This window comes from Gopherus flavomarginatus, chromosome 9 (assembly GCF_025201925.1).
Source record: "Gopherus flavomarginatus isolate rGopFla2 chromosome 9, rGopFla2.mat.asm, whole genome shotgun sequence".
NCBI classification, from domain to species: Eukaryota; Metazoa; Chordata; order Testudines; family Testudinidae; genus Gopherus; species Gopherus flavomarginatus.
Window position 1 is genome coordinate 90,608,514 of NC_066625.1, and position 21,654 is coordinate 90,630,167.

Here is a 21,654-nt window from a genome sequence, read left to right on the forward strand (position 1 = left end):
AGGAAGTCAGACTGTGATCATGATGGTTCTTTCTGGCCTTGAAATTCTATGAATCTATAAATAAGTGAAACATTGGAAAAAATACACAGTGCCCAATGGACGTCAGTCTCAGTATGTGCCCTCGGTGTTTTAGTGCCAGTTACCCAGGACTGCAATACAAACCTTATGGGAATTCTGGCTAGCTAGAGCGCTGCTTGGTTACAGCACAGGGTATTTTTTAGGCAAGCTGTTTAAACCTCTTTTGGATATTTTTGTCTTTTCATTTCCACCTATTTAACTTCAATGCTTAATGAACATTATGGAGAGCTCAAGAACTGTCATCTTTGCAGCATCCCTTCAAAGGACACATCTTCTGCTGCTTCTCTCTTCTATTCAATGTTACTTTCAAAGCGGAAGCTCTGTAAGTGCGGAGATTTTAGAGGCAAAGCTGAGAAATTCCACAGGAACCTGAAATTAGCAGGTTTGGGTTAACCTGAGATCATTCCTCTTGTTGAAGAGTAAATGATTACTGAATCCTGTAGAGGTGAAATGGTTTCACTTGCGTAAGTGACTGAGATAATGGCATAAGATTGTGATGGTGAGTTTGTGCGTTCAGTTTTAACCAGTTTTATAACCCTGCCGGTCAATGATCTGTTAACATTTCCTTCACACACCTTTACTTTCAAGGCGGTTGCTCCAGGCTGAAATGTGCAACATTTTTAGAGGGACAAGGTGGGTGAGGTAATATCTTTTATTGGACCAGTTTCTGTTGGTGAGAGAGACAAGCTTTCAAGCTTTCGCAGAGCTCTTCCTCAGGTCTGGGAGATGAACAAACATGTTGGTATAATTACGTCACTCGGGGGTGTGAAAAACACTTCTTGCCTTAGCTACCACCTCTTGGGCACCTCTTGGGATTAAATACACACACAGGAGAGCACCTTCTGTTGATTTAATAGCATCTTCACTAAAGCGCTACAGCAGAGCAGCCATGCCGGTGCAGCCAAGCCCTAACTTGGGTCACTGCTAAATACAAGGTGGAGCAGATTGTTTAGCACAAGCAGTTAACACCTATTTCGAGAGACCATTCAAGGTGAAGTGGCCAGTTAACCTGCCTCCAGTCATAGGGAGGAAAAGGGAGCGGAGAAGCAGCTGTGGGGGGCGGGTTAGTGGGTCACAGATTGTGGTAATGAGCCTTCAATCCAGTGTCTCTCTTCAGTCCATGATTTTTAGTGTTTTTGCAAAGTTTTTATTTTTCCTCAGAGGCTTTGGAGATATTCGGGTTACCTCACAATAGACCCATGCCCTGCAGTGTCTGGGAGTGGGAGACAAACTGCTCCGGGCACAAGTACACCTCTACCCCAATATAACACCACCCGATATAACACCAATTTGGATATAATGCAATAAAGCAGTGCTCTGGGGCGCAGGGGGCACACTCCGGTGAATCAAAGCAAGTTTGATATAACACGGTTTCACCTATAACGCAGTAAGATTTTTTGGCTCCCCAGGACAGCGTTATATCAGGGTAGAGATATGTCTTATGGCCTGACGGCAGAGAGCAGCAAACGTGCTAGAGGAACCACCTCCCCATGGGGCCTGTACGCCAAAGCTGGGCTGCTGCTGCACAGGGATAAGTGCTGTGAGGAGGGGAGATAGACTGAGACCCTAATTCCCAGGGAGCTCATTTTGCAAGCAGTGCTTTCAGAATTCAACGCCTAGTGACATGGACATGTTTAGGAATGGGAAGCCAAGCTCTAATGCCTGGGATTTGAAGCTAGACAAATTCAGAAGGGAAATAAGGTGGAATTTTATTATTATTATTAATTAGTAGTAGTAGTAGTATGTTTAAGTGAGGCTGATTAGCCATTGGAACAACTTACTGAGGGACATGATGAAGACTGTGTGACTTGAAGCCTTTAAACCCAGACTGCATCTCTTTCTAAAGGGTTTGCTGTAGCTGAAGTGGAGGTTAGGCCTTGATGCATCATTTCCAGGATGGAATTCTCGGGCCTGTGCTGGGCTGGGGTCCGACTAGATGGTCATAATGGTCCTTTCTGGCCATAAAGTCTGTGAAGCTATAAACACGGAAGAAGCACAATGAAGTTACTCCACTTTCTTAATTGTCTGTAGTTCTCTGTGAAAATACCTGATGTCTACGAAAAAAACACTTTCTGACTATTGAGCCAGTATGGAAGTGTCCTGTGGTGGCTCCTGAAGTACCAGTTCTGCCGCGATTTTAAATTCCGTACTGAACAAACCCCTTAAAGCAATGCTAAGGATCTGCTTTATACCCATAAAACTGAGGGGGGAGAGGCCAGATAGGGCACTCCTTGGCTCAGGGGCCAGACGGGGGATATAGACTCTCTGGGCGCATGGGCAGGTGCTGAACACCATCACATTCGGACATCTGGTCCTGTAGCGAGGTGTAGGCCACTTCAGGAGACAGGTGGAAAGCAGCCCCTCAGGTCCACCAGGACTATAGTGCTAGCCTTTGCATGGTGATTGGAACGGGGGCAGTGGACAGCTCTGGGTATCCTGTAAACCTAGGCAAGTGCCACTCACAACCTGGCCCTTTGTGTACAGAAACGAGCTAGGGAGCAGATTTCTCATTAAGATGTTGAGCTGGTTCTCACACACTGATGGGGAGTTCCTGAAAACCCCAGCCTGGGCTTTCAAACCCCACCCCCCAGCAGCCAGTGATTTGAGTACAGCTCAGCTTTCCAGGAGTTTGAATGGATTCCGCAACTCTGCTGACTGGGCTGAAAGTTGTAACCATGCAAAGCAACCAGCTTCTAGCTAGTGGGGGCTCCCTTTAAGTAGATGCCCTAAAGGGAAGGATAGGAGAGGTAGAGTGTTTAAAGAGCTTTTCACCAGTGAGCCAGCAAAATGAATTAGTGGATAATGGCTGGCATTTAGGGGCTTAGTCTATTGTAAACAAGTTTTTCAAGCGCCAAAGAATGATTGCCAGGCAGGAATAGCTGAGGGAGAGCAAGAGAGAGAGGAAAGATCTCCACTGAAATAGGAAATTCGTTATTTACTAGTGAAAAGTGCAAAGTTATGCATTTAGGGACTAACAACAAGAATTTTGCTATAAGCTGGTGATGTATCAGTTGGAAGTGACAGAAGAGAAGAAAGACCTGGGTGTATTGGTTGATCACATGAGCTGCCAATGTGATGCATCTGTGAAAAAGGCTAATGCAATCCTAGGATGCATCAGTCGAGGTATTTCCAGTAGCAACAGGGAAGTATTAGTACCAGTATACAAGGAACTGGTGAGACCTCACTTGGAAAAGTGTATACAATTCTGGTCTCCTTTGGAGTGGGTGGGTGAAGTTCTGTGGCCTGTGATGTGCAGGAGGTCAGGCTAGATGTTCATGATGGTCCCTTCTGACCTCAAAGTCTATGAGTCTATGAGAGGGTGTTGCCCAAAAGTAGACAACACAGAGCGAATTAGCAGATTACCACCACCACCCATCAGATTTAGACTTTGGGAAGGAGTCACACTTTACTGTAATCATTCCTATAGATTACAGGGGGGAGTCGAACTAGACAGAGGTGATGTGATTTAATGGTGTTTAACGTAGCCGTGTACATGGGTGGCACATGATTCCTGCATTTGGGGAGGCTAGGTGTGAGTGCCAGAAGCTCCCTAGAAGTGGGGCAGCCCACTGGCACCCAGACTGTGGCATTGCCCCCTGCTTGGCCTCCTCCCCTAAGGCTCTGCCCGCACTCTATCCCCATTCCACCCCAGTCCCCACTCCCGCTTGGCCGCCTCCTCCAAGTCCCCTGCCGCTCGCGCTGTTCTGCCCTCTCCCTTGAGGCCCCCTCCACCTGCCACTCCTCAGCAGGTTGGGGGCGCCTCAGCGGAGGGGGCAGAGAGGTGTGAGCAGCAGGTGTGGAGGATCCTTGCAGGAAGAGCAGAGGGGGCCTCAGGGGGAAGAGAAGCAGCGTGGGTAGGGCCATGAGGGAAAAGGACGAGCGGGAGTGAAACACCAGAGCGCTGAGCCATTTGAGGTTTGCCCATTGCTAGTTAAAGTTTCATGGCAGCTTGGAATATTTCAATTCACCGAGAGGAGCATTAATCTGGTGAGTATGACGTGAACTCACAGATTACCTTGCTCACTGAGCTGATTGATTCCTGTGCAGTATACATCTAATGTTCCCACTGAGACAGAAAGAGTATTAGCATACAAACTCAAGAGGGGACATTGTTTGCATTTATTAACAGCTGACCGGTGACTCGAACAAGATTTGGGGTACACTGATGGTTTTAAATCAGGGTTTGAAGATGGGAGGATTAGAGGCAGTTCATAGTTAGACCAGCGGGGTTTTGTGACTATATTGTCAAAGAATGCTGTTGTGATGCGGTAATCCATAATGGACAGTATCTTAAACCATAGCTGATGTTGTTCTGATTAAAAGCCATCCAGTTAGTTCATGGTGCTCTTGTAAGAATGTAAAAGAACTCAGCACTCCTGTGAAAATTATGTGCCATAAAGATTCTGGGGATGGAGCATTCATACCCCGAAGTCACCTGGAAGCATTCCTCTAAATTCCAGTAGTAAAGTGAATGATTGGCATCCACAGTGCTGCACTGTGCCACATACTTATGATATGATCGACCTTTATCGTATAATTCACTGATTTGGAAATAAAGATAGGAGAACAGTTAAGGGACAGATCCAGGCAGATAAAATCATTGGTACAGACCTGCCATGAGTCCCACTAATAATAATACTTTGCATTTATATAGCACTTAAGACTTCAAATCCATTTCCAGACATTAACTAATTAATCTCTGCAAGGAGCTGAATGATATCCACTCCAACTGACTTCAGTGGGACTCGCAGCAGTACATGTCTGATTAAAGAGCCTGCTGTAAAATTGACACATAACAAAACTTAGCCACCCCAGTGCCTTTTAGCATCCCAAAGACAGGCAGCATTATCCCATGAAGTCGCTGTGGGGGAGGATTCTGTCCCTTTGATGTCAGCACAGTGTCTCGTCCCCATCTGTGCAAATCCTGCTACTCAAGCTTTGTGGTCCCATGACTGATAAATAATGAATAAATACAAGAATTCTAATTGCTTGATTTTGCTAAAGGTGATGTCAAAGGTCTGATCTGCGATGGGTGAGTTTCCATTGGCACTTAGATTAGATGGGAACAAATATGAACATTCAGCCCTAGGGGAAAAGAGGACTCTGCTTCCCAGGGCTGTACTGCTCTTTGTTCCTTTATTTACTATAATGTCAGCCAAATACAGACTTTTGTATCAAACCTTGTATTCATGCTAATGTTATTTCTGTCTCTTCATTCTCTCTCCTTCAGCCTTCATCTGTGAGCGGGACCGCCTCACGTTCAGTTTTTGTCAAACCCTAAGGATTCTGGGAAGATGCCATCTTCCAACTGTCAATGTGCAGTGCTGCCGAACCTGCCGCCAGCACGGTCACAGTGCTCGGGATCGTGGGAATGAACGTGTCTCCAGGAGGTGAAACCATTTAGGTAGAAGGACCCTTTATGGGGAGGGGAAAAACAGAGCTGTAGAAGCTTCAAGAGAACATACATTATGCAGTGAACAAAAGGAACTCCTTAAAACTAGGTTTTGCCACATGGTCTGTTCATATAGCAATGCAGAATGTTGCTACAAGTTCCTCCACTGGGGATTTTGTATGGTGCTCTTTAAAAACACAGGGAAGATTTTTTCAGTTTTTTTGTAACTACAATACATGGTGCTCAAATGATCAGTCTGAAAAACAGAGCCTAGCTCTCACTAGACAGCAATCATAGCCCTGCTAGTTACCATGGAGAAATGTACTGTTTCCTAGCAAGTAGCTGAAAACAGATACAATTTTCCATATTTCATGTCATGCCTAATGTTAGACAATCTACAAGAAAACATTTTAGGAAACAAACTTAAAACAGAATAGCAAACGTTTTGGGGAGCTCTCTCTAAAAGATGTATGGTGCTATCATCTGACATTTGCAGCTTTTGGTTGGTGTTGGCAGGCCAGCACAAAACTCTCACTAAGTGACTCTTTATTATTATTAATTATTATTATCTATAAGTGAGCATCTATCATTCCAAACAGTGTAGTTTTGGCCTTTTTTCCCCTTTTTCCTTTATTTCTAGAGGGACTCAAAGCTGGCAACCCACTTTTGTAATGTACTTAAGAATGTTTACAAATTGAAGTTAGCTCACCATAATTTAAGAAACAGAGACAGATCAGAGTGAGCAAGGAAGAAAAATACCTGCACTTGTCATTTTCACCAAGAGTATTAGGCTTGCAGATTGTCCAGTATGTCTGAGTATTCCTTACCCTTTTAATGCTGCTGGTGGTTTTCTGTGTAAAAGTGAGTGTACATATGAGGGTGTTTTGATGGAAGGTAGAGGGGTGAGGACATCAAACCATGACTGAAGAGACAAATTTAGGTTGGAGGAAAAATTACATTGTCCCCGGCATATATTTGTAAAGAGTCCAGAGTGCTATCCTAGTCTAATTCATGAACAGTGTATTAAAACTGCATCTACTGCTATTTTACCTTCTCCACATTATTCCTCTCGAAGGCACGAATGACAAATTGGATTGTTAATGGCATAACTGGATTTCTGCATGTGATTACAACACTTTGTATAAGTTTGGTGGTTAATTAAGGTTTTGTCTTTGTTTCTACAAATTTAAAAATCTTCTTTCTGCTTATATAGCTTTAATTTTGTTAAAGTTAGTTGATTCTTTTAATTAGACTGTCCAATATTGTACAAGGAAAGGGTACATAATTATCAAGACAGGCATTGTTCTTATCTGTCCAGGGTCCAACAGTGACTGTATGTTACTCCCTCAGTGTATTACGAAGGATGTATTATATTGGTCCCTGGAAAAGGTCCAAAACATTTTGATAAAACTTCATTTGTATGTTACTCTTCAGGATACAAAAAAAAAAGACCAAATAATTGTAGACAGTGAATAAGTTCCTACTTGCACTGAAGTAAATGGGATTTTGCCACTGATTTTAATTGAAGTAGGAGTGAGCCCAGTATCAGTTAAATGATGTTGTGCAATACAATTGTACAGTTCAGAATAAATGAACCTTTTTTAGTGCCACCCTGATTTGTACTGTATGAAGCCATTTTCAGTACAAGTGCCAAGATGACAAGGGAAATTCCTGTGTCTAATTTGTATGTAAACTGCAGCCCATCACTCTACCACCTGTATTTTGTTTCGTTCCAAGGTGATGTAAATTTTTTATATTTAAAGAGATTGTGTACGTTCCTGTTGTATTTCCCAGCAATGGTGCCGTCCTATGCATCATTTGGTTGCATTCATCAGGGCTCTAAGACTTTACTGAGAAATAGTTTCTAAGTTTGTTGTTTTTTTAAATGCCTGTAGCTCACAAGTGTGTTAAATTAAACTGTTACAAAAGGAAATTTAATGTCTGCAGATTTCTCTCGCTGTTCAAATAATTTTTCATTAAAATCCTGTAGAGAAAATGTATGTACCATGATAGCACTGGCTGCCTGACAACTTTCCTCTTATCTATAGCAGAAACCAACAATCAGGATGCTTCTGAAAATCCTTTGAGGCTGATGGAAATTATTATTAATTTTGTGATTAAAATATAAAGCATGTAGATATATGCAAATCTCGGGTAAAAATGTGCAAGTGCCTAGGTGGCTTAGGACTCTTTTTGACTTCAAAGTCACTTAGGTGCTTTTGCAAATTTTATCCCTGTGACAGACAGGTTATTTTCAATGATAGTCCACATTTTCAAGTGACCCAGGATGTCCAAAACACAGGTGACTAGTGTTTGGCCAATTTGCTAATTTTGACACTTTGATGAACATAGGTATCTTACTTGGAAATCTAGATGATCACGCTCCAACAGAATTGATATTTATAAGTTCCTGCTGAGGAAGAGAAATCTAAAGTAAAAAAAGAATTGTTTTCAATGGTGCATACATCCCATGCCTCTAGAAGGAACTAGTCATAATGGCTTCTTCCCAGTCATTTGTTTTTACTTATCATGGAGAATTCTCATATAGCTGCAGTGATCTTCCCTAACATGCGAGTTATAAAACTTGCCTTTCAACATGTGACCCTCCTTTAAATGAGCATTGGACCAGATCTAGTGGCACTAGTCACATTTCATCAAGAAAACATGGCAGCCTTCTGAGCTACTGAAACTCTGAGCTACTGAATTGACAAAGATGGACATTGTACAAGCAAATATTGCAACAGAAGTATTCATTCAAGTACATTTCATTCAAGCATAGTATCAAACCAATCAACAGCTGCACACCAAGCAACTGTATACATGCTGCAAAAATATTCCTACAGCACTTTCCAATTCAACGTCAGGGTAGAAAAAACACCACTGGGTTTTGCTACATCCTCTAATTCAGAGTGAAACCAACAGAATAAAGAATGTTTCCAACTCTGGGTGATGTATTCTGCTGTAGGTATTCTGTTTGTGTGAGGACAGTTTGGAGCTCTCTGTCGAATCATAGACTCATTGGCATGGTGTACATATGCCTTAATTATTTGCCATTCTTTGTTGCCTTTTGGAGGTCAGTTTGCATACATGACAAAGCAGAGCAGAATTCTAGAGCAATTTGGCGTCTCTTGGTCCATACAGGTGGCGCCTCTGTAGCATGCACAGCTGTATATACCTTCCCTTACATAGCCTCAACCGTTCAACACCTCTGTCAAAAGAGACAGCAGTATCTGTGTGTTTAACTTAGCCCAAGAACTCAGGGGCTATCCTGTAGCTGTCCAGAAGGATTCAAATGCCTGAGAATAGCCTGTGCCAAGAATAACCTTTTCACCACAAAACGATGCTTAGTGTACTAACTACATGTGACAAACATGTCCATTACTTCTGCGCCCCTCGACTTTGTGCGCCTGAGGCAAGTGCCTCGCTCGCTTTGCCCTTGTTACAGCACTGCCATTGGGAACCCCTTTAGTGAGATAGTGTTAGCTGGTTGTCATAAGAACAGCCAGACTGGGTCAGACCAAAGGTCCATCGAGCCCAGTATCCTGTCTGCCAACAGTGGCCAATGCCAGGTGCCTCAGAGGGAATGAACCTAACAGGTAATGATCAAGTGATCTCTCTCCTGCCATCCATCTCCATCCTCTGACAAACAGAGGCTAGGGACGCCATTCCTTACCTATCCTGGCTAATAGCCGTTAATGGACTTAACCTCCATGAATTTATCTAGTTCTCTTTTAAACCATTATTGTCCTGACTACAAAGAACATAATGGATGTTCCTATGGCCCAACCATTACAAAGATCATAGTTCTTTTATACTGGAAACATTTGTGCTGTGCACAAAGGCAACCACAGATCCAGCTCTCGTGAAACCAATGCCTCTTTCACCCGGTCCTGTAAAGTCAAACAACTGCTTTGCTCTTGGGGAGTTTAAGCCTGTGAGGGCTACAGTGATGAAATATACTCCCAACAGCAGAAGCCACAGGTTACACGTTGGAGCTTTGTGCACCAGTGCAATAACATCCTGGCAGAATTTCCCAAAGCTGTTAATGTAGCAAACCTCTAACTAGCCCTGCTCTCCAGGTCAATGTGGGGGGAAATCAGGTGTCCCTTGGTTATCCGACACAAGCCTCAGTTTGCCTTTCCAGAGAGAACCCACCAAACAATTAGACTAGTGTTACCTCAGTGCAGGGCCGGTGCAACCATTTAGACGGACTAGGCGGTTGCCTAGGGCGCCGAGATTTGAGGGTGCCAAAAAGCGCCCCCAAATTTTTTTTTAAATGGTTGAGCAGCCGCTGCTGCTGGGACAGAGAGGGAGTCTGAGCTGCCAGCGGCAGCCGGCAGCCCAGGGTGTCCCCCGGGTCAGGGCACCTCCGCGGCAGCCCGCAGCCCAGGGTGTCCCCTGGGTCAGGGCGCCGCCCCGGCAGCCAGCAGCCCAGGGTGTCCCCTGGGTCAGGGCGCCGCCCCGGCAGCCAGCAGCCCAGGGGCAGGGTTCCCCTGGCCCAGGGAAACCCCGGGCTGCTGGCTGCCACGGAGGCGCACTGACCCTGGGTCAGGGCACCGCTGCGGCAGCCGGCAGTCCAGGGTGTCCGGAGGGGGCGGCAGGCAGCTCCCATGGAGCTGCCGCAGTCGTACCTGCAGGCGGACAGTCGGCTGCTCGCGCGGCTCCAGTGGACCTCCTGCAGACACCACTGCGGCAGTTCCACCGGAGCCGCGGGACCAGCGCGCAGGGTGATGAAATTGCTGTCCTCCTAGGGCGCTCAAAACCCTAGCGCCAGTCCTGCCTCAATGAGGGCAGCTAGAAAACACATGGGTGCCACAGAGCCAGTGCTAGGCATAAGCAAATTAAGCAATTGCTTAGGGCTCTGAGCAGCTCCAGGGGGCCCCATATTCACTTTGTATTCTATATTGTGGGGGAAAGGCCCCAAAATAATCCTCCGTAGGGCCCCGAATGGGCTAGCACTGCCCCTGGGATGCTGCTTACTAGCTGTAAGGGTGAACACTCCCTTTGCACCACCTCCACCAGCTAAAGCTGCCTGGGGACGTGAGGGAGGAGGCATGAATGTGCACCTGGAAGCAATTTTGTTTTAGATTTCCAGTTGCATACTGTGGTCCAAATTACACCTCTTCAGGCTGGAGGCGTGAGGTGGGCCAGAGCAATCCTCGCGCAGTGCCCACGTGATGGTGGCAGAAGGCACCAGGCCTGTGAACAGGGAAGGTGAAGAAGGTGACCCTTGTGATATTTCAGTTTAGAAAAAGCTGCACCATGCACCCCGCCCTAGCCAAGGCCAGATTTACACCGTACGCGCTCCTAGGCACAGCACCTTCAGCGCCCCTCCCCTGCCTACAGCTGACCTTTGTGTTTGTCCTAAAAAAGGGAACTTTTCACCCCCTTTTCACTTTCAGATGCCCTTAGAATGCTGGTGCCTGGAGGCACGGGCCTACTGTGCCTAACGGGAACTCCAGCCCCGGCCCTACACAGCCCTTCAGGTGCCATCAGGAGTTAAGGGAGGCAGGGCTGCAGCCCTGCCTCACTCAGACATGCACACTGCTACTGCTGGCAGTGACCCAGTGCAGACATTTGGGAACTCAGGCAGCCAAACTGCACACGAGACGAGGGTGGGAAAACAGACTGGAAGGAGGGGGAAGGATCATGGGGATTCCAAACATCCAGGAAGTGGAGGAGGCAAACAGGAGGGGAAAGACTCCCTCCCCAGCAGTCCAAAGTAGGGGGCCAGGAGAAGAAACATGCTGCGCCTTCCCAGCAGCCAGTGGGAGTGAGAAGAGATTGGAATCAGAGCACCACTGAATAAATATGACTTCCCACTCACTTAGAGCCTTCCCTCTCACAAACCTGACCCTGCACTGCAGCCTTACAGACATGGCGTCATGGCAATACTTAGGGTACATCCAGTATCGGCGGGTAGCGATGGATTTATTGGGGATCGATATATTGTGTCTCATCTAGATGCGATATATCAATCCCCGAACGCGCTCCTGTCGAATCTGTAACTCCACCGGAGCGAGCGGCGGTAGCAGAGTCGGCGGGGGAGCCGCGGACGTCGTTCCCGCGCAGTGAGGACAGGAGGTAAGTCGAAATAAGATACTTCAACTTCAGCTACGGTATTCCATTAGCTGAAGTTGCGTATCTTACATCGACCCCCCCCACCACCAGTGTAGACCAGGCCTCAGTGATGTTGGGGGCCTCGCTAATGATTAGAGAGCCAAGCAGTCAGCCTAAAGCAACCAGAAACAGCCTCCCCTTCGAGGGGTACTGTGACGGGGCGGATCGGCCCCACGCTGGTACTGCGGGGGTTAATCCTTACCGCCACGGGTCCAATTTCTACATTCAACAGGCATGAGAGGAGAAATGAGTGTAAAAAGAAGTTGTCCAATAAACGAAATTACCTCACTCACCTTCTCTCTCTACAAGGCAATTAGCCTCTGGCCTCTGCTCCATACAAACTCTCCCAGAAGCACCAACCATGTAAATCATACCTTACTCCTGCCTAGCGCAAAAGAGTAGAGCCAGTGCCCTCCTGTAGGGACCTGGTCCAAGTTAATTTAATTGAATATTTCAAGAACTGTAAACCACAAAATGTCTTAGAGGATCAATATATCCGGATCGGAGCTGTGCTCCTTAGAAATACAACTAGTTCCAGCTGTCACAATACTCCACTTGGAGAGCACTGCATGGCTTTGGGGGGGAAAAAAAACTGGTGAAGGCAAATTCCAAGCACTCAAATTGTGAGCAGTTGGAACTAATTTAAACCAAAAGCACAGCTACAAATCTAGCTTCACAGACCAGATCCATGCCAGAAACCCAGTAGACATTCATAGTGGTTATTTAAAATGCTGCAAGAGAGTTTATCTGCTTTTAACTACTCTACGGGGATCCATAATATGCAGGCTTTCCATTTGATTTCCAAATACATGACAAGGTCGACATCTCAGGAGGATGCAAATAAAAATGTATGGTAACACAAGTAATAATTTAAGATATTTTGTAGTGATCTGAAATAGCTGGTAAACTGAGATAACTGCAACTCAGGAAGGGAAAACACAATACGTAATTTATTCAGAACCTGTCTCTTAAAAGCCTGTCCTCATGAACTCTGGCAATGTCCAATATCAGTATCCATTTTAGAAAAGGGTGATACTAACTGAAGAATGACACCTTCCCACAGGTGCTGGAATGAAAGGTGCTGGCTTGAAGTGGTTTCCATCATATTCAGGGTTTACAGTTTGGTTCAAAAGCTCTCAGCACCGCCACTATACAAACTGTTACAGCGCCTCTGAGGTTCCCTGCTTACTCAGAGCATAAAGTTAACCACATGCTTGAGTGCTTTGCTGAAGCAAGGCCCTAATTACTATATGGGTCTGATTCACATTCCATTGAAGTAGACAGAGTCTTTCAGCTATCTTCAGTGAGAGCTGGATTGGAGCCTAACTCATGCATTCTCGGGAGCATATTAAAGACTCTCTGAAAAACAACAAAAGTTATTCAAATGTCCAACAAGATCAAAAGAAGTGTCTCTCTTTGGTGGCATATTTTGCTTTGAAAGCTAATCAGCTTATCACAAAATTGTTTGCCTCCTAATTAACCAGCATTATCTTTAATGTAACAAAACAATCAAAGAATCCACTTTCCTAATTATTCCTTTTGATTTTTGTGATACCAAAATTACAATAGATTGGTTATAAAATAAATACTTGGTTCTGAGTTCCAACCACCAACACATTTCCATTCATAAGTATTTGGCAGAGACTGCCAGCCATTACATTTCTGAATCTTTGCTATTATACCCTTCTTTCCCCACATGATCATCAAAGCTGCATGGCCATTCATAAAAATCTATTACAAGGGAGGGGTTTGTAACATTCTATCTCCATTGTGATCATGAGAAGTCTTCGGCTTACAACACACCATAGATGCAGACATTTCCACATGCAGAAATTTCATTTTAGTCTGCACGTGGAAATAACCTGCATGAGACTGACAATCCTTAAGAAATATATGTACCGTGCAGTCTTTGTATAAGATAAGAGGACTGTAATTTACTGAAACAGCCCTACCCTTTTAAGCCTAGGGTCTGCCATCATCAGCAGCCCATTCCACATGATGGTCCAGAGTCTAACACGAAAAGTTTTTTTTCCAATCTACCATGACAAGAGTTATTATCCCTACTCTGAAAAGTTACTGAAAATGGCACCTTTATAGTTGACAGATCTGTTCCCTGTGTGCAGAGTGAGATCAATTGTTTTCTACTACTTTTTACCCGTGTGAGCTCTGCAGAACAAACACAACTGAACGAATAAGCTGCTTTTCTGCACCAGCAACAGAATTGTTTACTGAGTTGCAGACTGCAGGGTGAATCAATAACATCTGTGCAAAGCTTTTCAGTGTACAGGTGTCGCTGGAGCAATGTGGCTGCACAAGGGAGAATAAAAGTACATTTTTTGCCCCCAGAACCTTTTTTTTTTTCTTTTCAGGTGTTCAAGACAGGAGCTCAGGATGAGTTTACAGAGATGATAGATAGAAAAACCGTCTTCTTTATTGTAAACCTACCATATCAGAACTGGTGTCACAGACACACAGCTCCATGATGCTGCTTATAGGGTCAATTTTCAGAGCAGAACTGTACAATGTCTTTTACTGAATCAATTGTCAAATAAAATCTCAGCTGGCACTCTGTGTAATGATTTAATAAATAACACATGAAACAAACTAGCATTGTACATTGAGGAGCAATAGCAGGAATTTTTATCATTATTATTATTATTACTAGTTAGATTAGTGAAATTCTAGCCTCGCTTCAATATATTCCCCCAAGGATTCCTGTAGATGCTCAATTACGCAATCATTGTTTTAGTTTTTTAAAAAGCCAGTAGATCATGCCAATTTAATTTGTCATTAAATTGAAACAAATTCAGACACTTGATTTGTGGCTCTGTGAAGCTTGTAGGACAGGTTCTTTCCCTCTGTGAGCTTTGACAGTCAACTGAGTGATGTCAAAATGAAAGGGAGCTTTTTTCATGACATATTCAAAAAGCCCTGGGCTGGTGGGATTCCTTAGAATGACCTCAAAGCTCAAGTCAGTCATTCTAGTAAGTAACGAGGAGGCCAGTGGCACCTTAAAGACTAACAGATTTATTTGGGCATAAGCTTTTATGGGTAAAAAACCCACTTCTTCAGCCACTTCTTCAGATACATACATTTGATGAACCAGGTTTTTTTACCCACGAAAGCTTATGCCCAAATAAATCTGTTAGTCTTTAAGATGCCACTGGGCTTCTCATTGTTTTTGTGGATACAGGCTAACACGGCTACCCCTGATACTATTCTAGTAAGCACCGTTCTCAAGGCTGATGTTATACACCAGGAGTGGCCAAGCTTACTGACCCTGCAAGCTGCATATGACAATCTTCAGAAGCTCGAGAGCCAGGTCACACTTGCTAGGCTAGGGGCTTCAGCCCTGCCGGAGGCACCAGCTGGGACTTGGGGTTTCAGCCCCACTCCTATGAAGCCCCGAGCCCCAGCAGGTGCACCATGATTTTTTTGGTAATTTAATTCTAATGAAGATTTTAAGGAAGAGATTTTCTCCAGTAAATGTTAAGTGTTTTGCTGAATCAGGTCTTAAGTTTCTGTTGCAATGAAGGGGGCTTTTCTAGCTAAACAAGAATAAAAAATAAATTGAAATGTAAATATTTCCATGCATTTTGAGTTCAGAGTTCATCATTTCCTGTTGAAGAGAAGCCAAGTGTTTACTGGGAGCAACCTTTATAAATGGATTAACTTACTTTGCTCAGTTAAATAGCAACATTCTGCCTAGACTTTTGTAGCCAAACAACTGTATTAAATTTCTCTTATTTTCTGACTTTCTTTTATCAGTATACAGGCACTGCAGGGGCATTACTAGAATGAGAACTGCCAATGGGAGTCTGAAAATGCATGAAAATAATTATACACTGAAAACGTCTCACTAATAACAAAGATGGTCTCTCAAAAAGTGTTTAAGTGCATCTTTAAAAAAAGCCAATTTACCTTTATTTATAAAAAAAAAGAATTACAATAGAAAAACAGGGACAGAAAAACAAAAAAGTTTTAATTAATTAATTGTAAAATTAATTTTGTTCACTTACATGAATGTTAAAATGAAATCGTTTGCATTACTATTTTGTCTTCAACCTACAGTCCTGTGCTGCTAGGATGTTTATAGGTCACAATCCTTGAGTATATTTGCACTGAATATCGAGTTTCCTCTCAATGATTTGGCGAACATCGAATTATTAATTATTTTGCCACAATTCTTAGCAGTCTCATCTCACTTCCTTGGCCATGTTCATGTTGTTTGTACTATGGGGAAAGGTGAAATTGCAGCTCTGCTTAGTTTCTGTGAAAATTACAATGGCGCGCAGGTTACCAGAACATGAATACGTGGTCCCTACTCAATGTAGCCAAGGCCATATCTGCAAACCAAGTGGAAACTGATTATTCTAAACATACTGTAAAAAGGATATTTTAGCATGGTATCCCCATATCAGTGGTTACATACATGCACACGACATAGACAATGGTTTACAAGCTGTGCACGTTCACACAATGTGCAGTTCTTTACTATGTTCTGTACAAAGGGACAGTTTCTGTTACTAGTGATGGATATACGTCTTCATGAGTGTAGAGTGAAAATACATCTTACCTACAGTCTGACTGGGAGCTGTTGGATAACACTCCCTCAGCCAGGAACACTGGTGCCCCCCAGCACTCCCCTTCATGGGTGACAGGAGGCCCCGCTTCCTAAGATGATGAACAAATGAGGGATGAACAGGAAATGTGAGACATTTTCAAAGTAGTTAGAACAGAGCAGAAATTATTTCAACAGTATCTGAATTTTTCATTCTCCCCCAGGGTTTCTTAAATGGTTCATCTGCCCGCTGCTATTAGATCCTGGTCCAACACCAGGCTCTCTTGGGGTTCTCTTGGCGTCATTATTTTGAGCAAGGCTCTTCCTGGTCTCTCATCGCGATAGCAACTGTTCTTACTCAGTGTTTCTGAAAGGACATGTGCTATTAATAGCATATAAAGAATAAAGACCAAGGTAGCACTTTGTTTTATTAAAGATTCAGGATAGATATGCAAAAAGAACAGGAGGACTTGTGGCACCTTAGTGACTAACAAATTTATTTGAGCATAAGCTTTCATGGGCTACAGGACACAACTAATTTGTCACTAAAAAATGCTTTTGATTGATTACTTCAGAAAGATTCTTTTGAAGACCAACTCTGCAAACCATGTATGCATCATTTACCACAGAGTGGGGGATGAATCGCACAATTGAGAGTCAGCCAATTCACCTCTGCAAAAATCTAAGAAGCCCATTCTGCAGATCTTTTGGCCACTCAGTTTTAGTTAGCAATCTTGAAAATGTTTGGTTCTCCTGCCAAACTGAGGGAGTCTGCAGGAGAAATTGTTCTGCGATCCTAGGCACATTCTAGTTGCCTTTGTACAGTAGGGGCTATGAATAATCCCGGCTGTAATAATGGGCTTGATCCTGCCTCCATCTGAATCAGTAGTCTAACTGGCACTAAGAAGTTACCAGTTCTTTGCTTTTCCTTCCAACCTTCCTCTCCTGAAGTGCACTATTTAATTTGCAGCAGCTGAGTTTAGGCTGTAATATGGGGTGAGGGTGGAGGATCTGTCTTAGTACCTACACAAGTGTCACTTGAAAATACTGTAAACATCTTTGGAGGTATTCCAGATTAGGTTACGTTTCACTGACATTTTCCACTGTACAAGAATGGAAAGTAACCTCTGTCTCGTCTAAGGCAGAAATTTTGCAGTGTACTGGGAGCCAGTGGCTATTATATAAAGGGTTTGGACAGGGAAGGGATGGGACACACTTTTGCTTCCTGATTGGAAATGGAGCATATGACCCTCACATAATAGGGCAGGAACAGAGACAGCCCAGGGACCCATCCTGTCCAGAATGGTATGATGACAGCTTTGCTGTCTCTAGCCTCTTGTTATAAAACCTAAAAAAAAGTGGTGTCAGAAGACAACTCCTGTGCAAATAAAATCTTATAGCCGGGGTCGGCGGGCAGAGGGATCATTGTAAAATCCCCTCCCAGCCTCCTGTAAAGGCAGTCATGCTGGTCAGCTATCCTAGGCACCAACCCCAATATTTCCCTCTTAATTTTAAACCCCAGGTCATCCAGCTTTTACTGAAATATCCTAATACTATCTGACTCCAGCCCTTCTTGGGAACATGTTATCCAGCTCATTGCTTCACTGTAAGACAGCTCTTTAAATCTCTTCCATACACCAATGCTTTGATATAGCCAAGCCCCCTGGTTCTGCTCTGTTGTGGTTGAGTGACAATAAGAACTCTGAATTACTGCACAAGAACGCTTGCTCTGAGAAGAAAATGGGCGTAGTTAAAGGGATGCCTACTGCGTGATGCTGCACAGATTCTAGTCTTGCTAGAGACATAGGTGGGAATTCATGTTTTTCCTATATAGCTTTGTCACTTTTGCCTTCATTAGGGTGACCAGATGTCCCACTTTTATAGGGAAAGTCCTGGTTTTTGGGTCTGTCTCTTATATAGGCTCCTATTACCCCCCGCCCCCATCCTGATTTTTCACATTGGCTGTCTGGTCACCCTAGCCTCCATTTGATTCCATGCCTGTTTTATAGAATAATCAAGAATATTTCACCCCAGTGGATGGAGTTTCAAGACATTATTTCTTACACCTGGAAGAACATGTCCTCAACAAAATGTTCTTGGTAGACCAAGTTGCTGGAGGACCTGTTGTAATGTCTCATTTCAGAGTCTGGTGAAAAAATATATGAAAAAAGGATACAAATATCTCCAAAAGACGTGACTAAAAGACGACACGCTGTCAAACTCTCAGCTTTCTCTTAGGAAAGCCACAAGCAATGTTTAGCATATAAAGATTTCATCCATCAGGGCTTGTCTACACTTGGAAATTTACTAAAATAGCCATTCCAGATTAGTTATTTCAGCATACCCCCTCTGCATGGACACTCAATATATACCTCCTGCTTCAGCGCTCATATTTCTGTATTGTCAAACCAATAACCAATGTAAACTGATTCTCTGAGGTCTTTCCGATCACCAGTTTGGTGCACCTAGGATGCTTAACGCTGTACAGAGCATTAAAGAGTGAAATCCTGGCCCTGTTGAAGTCAAGGGCATTTCACCCAAAATGTTTAGCACCTGAGCCACCCTCCACTGAAAGCAATGGATATGTCTCCACTGACATTACAAAGGAGTTAGACTAGACCATTGGAGGAAGACAAAACCTGCCTGGCGAACAGAGACATAGTAATAAAAGAACATACCGTAGTGGGTGGGGGTGAAAAAACAAGTAATTATGTAGCTAGTATGTTCACATAGCATTCGTAACCTAATTGTATAAGCACCACCCATCAGTTTCCCATAGACCAGAGGAAATCCAACAGCAAATGTCCAGGGCCATTGAGACATTCTGAGTTCTTTTTAGGTTTAAATTTAGGTTTCCTATTATGTCTTAAGGGACCAGCTCTTCCCTCCTCCGCTCTCTGTAAACTGTTACTATTGTTCACAGCCCAGTTGTGGTGCTGCATTGTTATATTATTAGCAATGTGCCAGAATGTCCCTAGGTAGCAAAAAACAACTTATTACTCACGCTGGGCCTGAGCCAAAGCCAAATGGAAAGGCTACCACTGACTTCAAGGGCCTTGGATCAGGCCCTAAGGGTATTTCCCCATCTCCTTTTGCTGCTGTGCCTATGAACCTCGGAAAGACAAATAATTGGGCAGGTTGCCATGAAGGAAACTGTACATGAAATGGAAACTAAGAGCTGGAAGAGGCTTTGAAGAAGTTTAAAATACACATGGCTGGTTCAGGAAACAGAATGTATGGTAAATACAGAGACAAAAGCACAGAACAAATCTTTAAAATGTGTCCTGGGATTAGACTCACTAAATGTGAATTTAGATATTGTACTGATACATTGGTAAGTGCTCACGAGGCAAAGCTGGGCTCAATATTTCCCTGGACAGTCATCTCAAGAGCTGCCTGTTGGCAAATCTCTGAGATCAGCCATGTGGGTGAACGAGAGATAAATGTAGACCCAGCTTTTCCTGTCAGGGCATTTCGACTGTGCTCAATGTTCACTGAGTTTGATGATGCCACTGCGAGCCCTAGAAATTCAATTCCAGCCACAAACATAGCCTGTGACTGAGCAAGTCTCACCTTTTTATCCAAAAGCTCAGGAGTTTTCACTTTAAGGCGGCAGTAGTTATCACAGCCCTGATCAGAGCTGGAATGAGGAGATCAATGCAGCCCAACCCTCAGCTGCTGTGATTGGGCCCTGATTTGAAACTCATTGGCCTTTCCAGGGGTCAGTCATGTAATAAACAAATCATTGTTCTAATGAATACAGATCTGTCAGGTCCGATGGGCTCCAGACTGGGTAGCGATCCCAAAACAACCCCACTGCACTGAACTAGAGATCGGAAAAGACAACACCGCCTTTCAAACTGCAAAGCGGAGACTCAGGAAATCAAAATAAGTAAATCCTCAAGCTACTGAACGCTGCAACATTCTCATGCACTGTGTTTTGTAGTGGTTACATTGTTTCATTGACAAATGAGTTGGAATAGCTTTGTAATAAAATTCAGTGATTCTTGAACTCATTAAAACTCCTTGTGGTTGTACATTGGCTATTTTGATTGTTAGCCCAAAATCCCAGCACACTACCTGAGCAGCCAGGTTGTCATCTGCTCAGGAGCTTGCTAGAGAAAATGGAGATCTAGCCCCATTTGTTTGCTTTTCCAGTTACTTTAGTTTGTGTATTGGACAGCACTCCATGCAGAGTGAGTTTGTCCTGTTATTTGTGGAGGGGAGAGGTTGTTTTGTTTGGGAGGGTGGGTAGAGGTGCTTTAAACAACATGGTTTGGAAAGTAAAACTTCAAGTTTTTGTTGTGAAGTAGCCGGTCTGATCTTTCTGGGCATCACCTGATGTAATGAAGAAGTGGGCTCTGATTATATAACTGCTCTGCTTTCTGCTCAAAAAATATTACCTAAAAAATGACTGCATCAGATTTAGCCCACAAACAACTTTCGTGGCTGAAAGAACTGAACACTTGCAAACAGAAGGTTCTTTTTTCCTAGTCCATGAATCAAATGCAAATAGAAACAGCAAGGCGTCTGCACGCATCTAGCTGGAACTTAATGGCAAATCTTTTCAAGGTTCACAAATTGATTTAGTTGAATTGAAAACAGCAAAATGTTAATTAAGGATTTCATAGGCCACTTCTTTGTTTCCATGTACATTTGAAATTTACTCATGATTATGTAGATGCATCATATAATCCTAAATAACAATATGGAAGTTCCGGTTTGTGGGGAAAAGATTTAATACTCAACACTTTACTTCTATGATTTCCAAAATTTGCCTTCTCACATTTTTAATTGTTAAAAACAATAGGAAATGTTTCAAATGGCTGGTTTTGGGGAAGTTCCTTTCAAACAGGAGAGTAATTGCACATCTAGATCAAAGAGTAAAAAATCAAAATCAACCAAAAATATCCAAAAATAAAAAAAATGAGGAAGAATCTTAGTTCATTCAACAAGAGACTGCAAGAGGTTGACATTCCAATCTTCACATTCCTTGTAAAATGTCAGACAAAAGTACACTTACATTCTCCATTTTAGAGAATTACATTACTCATCTCACCTCCCATTGTACCCTAACATCAAAACAATCCAGCATCCCCAAAATATTGTAATTTTGCCTGCCATAAAACTCTGGCACCTATTATCTCCCTGGACTCCCTTCCAAACACTGTGAGAGCTTGTATTCACACCCCAGCTTCTTCAAAGATCAGAGCCAAAAATCTGTGCACTGTAGTCCTCCCTGATAAACATAAAAACATGAGCATATTTAAACAATCTTTTTTTTAAACTTCTTCAGTGCACTATCCCATATGATATTTCTCTGACCTTAAGGCTATTAACATAGGCTGAGCATTAAGTTTTGAAATATTCATAAGTGGGCTTTTCCTATATTTCCCACAGAGGAAACAAAGCAAACAAAATGTCTTTTTAACTGTGTTTCAGCAAAGTTTCCTAAAATCCATTGTGCTACTGTGTTTTGGCAGTGGCTTATGACAGCTAATTA

General features: G+C 43.4%; 1 protein-coding gene and 1 long non-coding RNA gene across 4 annotated transcripts in view; one reads left to right on the top strand and one right to left on the bottom strand.

Annotated features, from left to right (window-relative positions):
• Positions 1-5,472, top strand: part of ADAMTS7 (ADAM metallopeptidase with thrombospondin type 1 motif 7) — a 133,510-nt gene extending 128,038 nt beyond the window's left edge. The window contains exon 23 of the mRNA XM_050967329.1: positions 5,309-5,472. Within this exon, the coding sequence (XP_050823286.1) occupies positions 5,309-5,472 (164 nt within the window). The remainder of the gene's footprint in view (positions 1-5,308) is intronic.
• LOC127058019 (uncharacterized) overlaps positions 1-21,654 on the bottom strand; it is a 53,213-nt gene that overhangs the window by 24,908 nt on the left and 6,651 nt on the right. The window contains exons 3-4 of one of the 3 annotated variants that reach the window (XR_007776261.1): positions 16,167-16,264; positions 5,435-5,493 (exon numbers count right to left, since the gene is read on the bottom strand). The exons of 1 other annotated variant lie outside the window; for it this stretch is intronic. This is a non-coding gene — a long non-coding RNA (uncharacterized LOC127058019). Of the gene's footprint in view, positions 1-5,422; positions 5,494-16,166; positions 16,265-21,654 lie in introns of those variants that run through there. One more of the 3 variants, XR_007776260.1, reaches the window with a different exon arrangement.